Here is a 5,524-nt window from a genome sequence, read left to right on the forward strand (position 1 = left end):
TCTAGATTTCTTCCTCTCTTTGATTGAATAAAAGGTATAGCAAGAGGAAGTGTAAGCGTTATGAAGACATCTACGCCTTTAGAGGAAGCCTTTAACCCCTGAAAGTGTGTAATTATGGGGAAAGAGACTTTCATTTTTTTCTCTCTAAATATTTCTCTTTTCTCTTCTCTTCATTATTTTTTAAATCTATTTTCCTATTTTATATCTTTATAATGATGTGAAAAAAGGTTTATCATCCTTGTGTAGTTTTGTTCATTGCTTTGAATTACAAATCTATTCAATCAACTTGCATCGAGGTGGATTATTCCTACTTAGGATCAGATTCATCGTTACTATTATTATGTCCAATGACAGCGCTGCTTGCGGGACACACGGATCCATTGTTGATGTTCCTTCACAATCGAGTAAACAATTGACGACATGGGCTACGATTTGTTCCTTCAAACAATCGAGTATACACATTTCTTCACATTTTTAAAACACGGGGCAATGATATAATAATGGGTTGTACACATCTGTGTCAGACCAGAACCTTGCCACATCTTCCATTCACGACGAGCAATGATACAATGGGAGGTAGACATGGAATTGAAAACACAGAGTTCAAAAGCTTCACAATCAGGGTTTGCCATTCCAAGGTTCAGAAGCAAACAGCGCATTCAGCCAGTTGTTACTGAGACCTAAGGAGTTCTCAGTGGGATGCGAAGGAACATACGGTCCAATCTATCCTTTTGATTGGTACTATAACGGCCAAAGTTATCATGGTCAGAGTGAGAATCAACAGCCGGATAAATTAAGATGAACAGAGCAAATCACAAGGAAACAAAGGGAGGGGCTTTGTTTCGCTGAGGGAAGTGGATGCCCCTCTTAAGCAGAGTAGTAAGAGTGCGATTTATAGAGCAGGGTTTATAGAGCAGAGCTCGATGAAGCTATTAATGATAAATCCCCCCCAGTTTCTTGTGGCCTTTAGGCTTAAGGGGGGATTCGACTTGAGAGCATCTGATGCTTGCACATCAGCGGGGGAAGGAAGGAGGTAAAGTCTGATGCTTGCACATCAGAGGAGAAGAAGGTATTGAAGATGTTTTGTGGAGGATTCCAAAGCAGGAATCCATAGAAGTTCAAAAAGTTCAGAGACGCAGAAGCAAGGAAGAGGAATTTAGAAACAGTGCTGAGCTCTGAGCTGCCAGCAGGGTTTCAGGAGGCGAAGAGCAGAGATATTAAACAAGCTTGAAAAGGATCAAAGGACGCAAAAGAATGATAGAAAGACGACGGATGGTCATCAATCGAAACGTCAGTATTCGTGGAAGACGCAAAAGAATGATGAAAGAATAATTTAAAGGTGTGAAAGAAGGCAAGGCAAGCTAGGCTAGCTGAGCCTGAGGGCTGGGAGGCAGGGTCGTCATCTCCTGGAAAACTTGCAGGCGTCTCAGTGGTGGCTGGCAGCTGTTGCTGATTGCTTGTTGCTGCTGCTTGGCATTGTTGCCTCCCCTTTCGGAGAGGCTGGCTATGGTGCACAGAGGGCTGCTGCATTCCCCTTGAATGAACCCAAGGCGAGACCACGCATCCGGGCTGTTGTCATCCTCTTCTTTCTTCGCTCCCATATCCGAGAAGAGAGACTTGACGAATCGGCTCTTTTTAGAGCCGCGGTCTGGAGTGGCCATCAAGGATTTCAGCTGCTGGTTGGCCATGTCGAAGGTCAGGGGCATTCTGTTCTCCAGTGGTTGGGGCTTGGCAGGGGCCGTGGAAGCAGAGGAAGATTTGGCGACAAAGGGCGGAGCTGCGCTATTAAGTGTGCTGCTGCTGGTGTTCTCTGCGAGGAGTGGCCCTAAGCGGGAGGGAGGTGCAGAAGGAGGAGGAGGAGGAAGCGGCGGATAGGAATCACTGATGCCGTTACTTACAGCAGCAGTCATGGCATGTTGATGATTAAATGAAGGAAGGGGAGGAGGATGAGCCTGGTTACTGTTCGCGATTGCTGCTGCATCACGAGGAAGACTAGTAACATTGTTGCTACCAGCCATGTCCAGCTTCGTGTTCTCGAGCTTGGCTTTCTTGGAATTATTGTTGGTGCTGCCTGTGCCTGCGTTGTTGTTGTTGACCGCCATCGCCAGAGCTTCCAGCTTCTGACGCAACGCCTCCGCCATCGAGGAGCCGCCATGGCTCGAGTTCTCGTCCGCGAAGCCTTGCACTGCGTCTTCCTCCTCCCATCGGCGAAGGGAGCTACCACCGCTGAGGGAGCTTGATCGGCGATGCTGTCCACCAGCTGGCTTGGAGCTGTGAGGAGGTAGCTGATGATGGTTACGATGGTGAAGAGGAGGCAAGGTGGGCCCGAATCCGGATGTGGCAAACAAGGCCCCAGACAGATCAGCATCAGTGAGCGAGCCCCATCGCTTCGCCGGGAAGGCAGCATCATCGGAGGATGACGACCAATCACCTATGTTAATGGAGGTGTCCACTGCATCAGGAAGTAATAGTAGAGAAGAAGAAGAGGAGGACGAGACCTTTTGTGGTCTCTCTTCTCCTTCCCCATCCTCCCCCGATAATTCCTGGAGCATTTGCTGTGCTCTCTCATACGACTTCAGATGCGAGTCTGAGCCCCACGGACTGTCGGCCGTTGCAGGCTTCACGCTTTTCAGCAGAGTTTTGGCCTCCTTGATCCGCCCCTGCTTCATTAGACAGATACCGAGGTTGCACACCTTGTTGTTGTCTGGCTCGATGGACAAGGCTTTCCTGCAGGAAATGGAAAACACCTCAGATTCATCAAGGAGGGATGCTTTTACCGAGCTTCATTAAAGATAGAATTTACTGTATATACTCTCACTAACCAGAAATCGATATCATGTAGACGCGTACAGGTCTACAGGTCTACGCTTAAATGTGAATTAAGCAAGAGGGAAGAAGATTACCGATACACAGCCTCAGCGGCCACATAATTAGATTGCTGCATGTAGGCCCATCCGAGGTTTCCCTGCAAGTTGTTTGCACATGTCGACGATCATTCGAAGAGAATAGAACAACTGGTTTGCAAAGAGCGTGAAGATGCGTTATGCGATAATTACCAGCAGTCTGGTAGCTTCTTGTTCAATGGAAACCTGGAATTTTTTCCCTTGGCATCGGGCTGTCTTTGTGCGCCTCCCGTTGAAGGCCAAGCCCTGATGGATGAGGTGCAGTTTGTGCTTCAACAAAGCGATTTGGTCATCCAGCCGTCCGCATCTCTGCATGCAACATAGCAATCCATGTCAAAGTGAGTGCTCTGCTGATGAAAAGCAGGTGCGAGGCTGCAAGCCTCGGGGCGTAGAATTGGTAATGGGGAAGACACCTTGTACAGGTCCAGTAGCACGTTGTCTAGAGACTCTTGTGCATGATCGGAGCACCGGCCGCGCAGGGACTTGATGGCTTCGATCGCCTCCTCCGCTCTGTTCTGCTGCTTCATCACGATGGCCATGTCCTTCAGAGCGCTGTCCACCCTGTCGCCGGCATTGATAGCGGCCCAGAACAGCGCAATGGCACGGTCCGGGTCCTTATCTACCAGCTGCACGCTCACAGACAGAACCATGTTATAGCCTTATATGCAAATAGTCAATGCCTTCATACAGGCTAACTAACAATTTGCGTTGATCTACAAGCTACGTGCAGGCTTGGATAAAGCCTCAAATATGAACTTATTTTCGTCTTCATCTGCAACATTGAATCCTTATCGTTCTCTGTCGTACTGACGTAACGGAAACAACATACTTGGCTCTAAGATGACGCATGCATGCTTGTTCGAGGATTGCAATGGCTGGAAGTATCTATGCAACTATCTCGTAGGTAAAGAAGAACAATTCAACCTGAACATGCTTGGATTGGCACACGAATGAAACAATCTCGCAGCGAAAGGAGAACAGTCAGACAGACCTGGACGTGCTTGGCTTTGACATAAGGCGTATCTCCCACTGGCACCTTGTGAATGACATGGAAGGAATCAGCACGCACAGGGGCCCTTTTGATCTGCTGCTGCTGCAACGGCTTTAATGGCGAGCACGGAGCAGACTTGGAGAGGCGCGGCTGAGCTCCTGCGGCAGGCTGAGGAAGAGGGAAATGGCGATGGTGATCGTAATTCCACATCGCGGATGCACTCGGTGAAGGCAGCTGGAATGAAGCCGGAGTTTATCCCTGCTTAACGTATTAAGTATGTATGGCAGGGATTGATAATGGAGAAGGCGAGAAGGCCAGCGGGAAGATCATACGTTCGAAACGAAGCACAGTTCTAGTCCGGAGAAGGGGGTGGAGGCGATGGATCGATCATGCACAGAGCGAGAGAGAGGGGGAGATGGAAAGAGAGTGGAGGGGGCGAGGAGGAGAAGACAAGAGGCTTATGAAGGGGTTAAGAAAAGAGAGAGTGAAAAAGTAGCCGTTTTAGGAGAGCAACGGTTTTTTCTGCTTGGGCAGCGCCCAACACTAGCCGTTTGGCCTTCGTAACGTGCTCCCTCGCTCCCTCTGTGTGCGCGCCCGTGTCCCCTACGGCCCTCTGCACCAAAAAAATGACCCCCCCACGTCTTACCCACGCGCATTTTGGTTTGTGGTTTTTCCCACTAGGGTAAGGGGCGCCTATTCAGTGACATCTAATGGCCCCCTCCTCTTTCTGGTAATTTTTTAGCTAAATAGTGCATATGAGCTCATGATCAATCATAAGGCCCACCCTTTCTCATGTGTCACATAAAATCTGGTGTTGACACGTGGCAATTAACTAGGAAATTTAATAGAAATGCGAAAAATGCCCGACATTCTCGTGCAAGACTCCCCCTTTTTGGGAACATCAATGCTCTGCCAAGTGGCACTTGTCACACTAGTACAATGACAGTGCCAATCCAAGTCACTGACATGGAACCATGCATCTTGCCATGCATTCGATCAGGGCATGCAGTGCCTCACAACTCCTCCGTCGCAACAAAGCTCTGATACCAACAAGCTCTCTCTCTCTATCTCTCTCACCTTTTGAGTTATCTCACAAGCACGGTTGCAAAGAACCTTGCAATATGCAACACCCTTCGTCAAGAGGGCATCTGAAGGATCCGAGCCTTTACCACATCCTCCCTCTCTCTCTTTTCTCTCACTCAGACCTTCAGTATCATCTCCCAAACATGGTGGTGCAAAACCTTGGAATATGCAACATCCTTCGTTGAGAGGGCATCTAAAGCCTCAACTGCATCCTACATCAAGGATCATGTAAGATGCTTGACAAGATGCCACAGGCTGTGAACCACACAATCATGTGTCTTAATTGCACTATTCTATCCCAATCACTTTGTATCTTATCTAATTTGTTCCCTCTATTGCAAATGTTTTCAATATACCCCCTTGGATATGCTCTGACCATGCTTCGTTTAGTTTGTTTTAACAGATAAAGTCCTGTTATGAAGTAGAACACGTGGCAAATCTAGCTAATCAAATCTCAATCATAAACAACTTTATGACACACATAATAGAACTTAGTGGGAAAATCTAACAAATCAAACATCTCAACGATTAAATACAAGCAACATTA

The 5,524-nt window shown here is 47.8% G+C and overlaps 1 protein-coding gene across 1 annotated transcript; it reads right to left on the reverse strand.

Moving 5' to 3' along the window:
• Window positions 1–444: 444 nt before the first annotated feature.
• On the reverse strand, window positions 445–4,320 carry LOC148033101 (uncharacterized). The gene is made up of 5 exons (XM_087683831.1): window positions 3,895–4,320; window positions 3,317–3,529; window positions 3,057–3,212; window positions 2,904–2,965; window positions 445–2,727 (listed from the first exon to the last, which is right to left on the reverse strand). Exons 1-5 carry the CDS (start codon window positions 4,102–4,104, stop codon window positions 1,362–1,364), a joined length of 2,007 nt encoding a protein of 668 aa, XP_087539957.1. The 5' UTR covers window positions 4,105–4,320; the 3' UTR covers window positions 445–1,361.
• Between the last annotated feature and the right edge of the window lie 1,204 nt (window positions 4,321–5,524).

Source organism: Lygodium microphyllum, chromosome 8, assembly GCF_053477565.2.
Source record: "Lygodium microphyllum isolate KBCC chromosome 8, Lygodium_microphyllum_v1.1.10, whole genome shotgun sequence".
In the NCBI taxonomy this organism is placed as follows: Eukaryota; Viridiplantae; Streptophyta; class Polypodiopsida; order Schizaeales; family Lygodiaceae; genus Lygodium; species Lygodium microphyllum.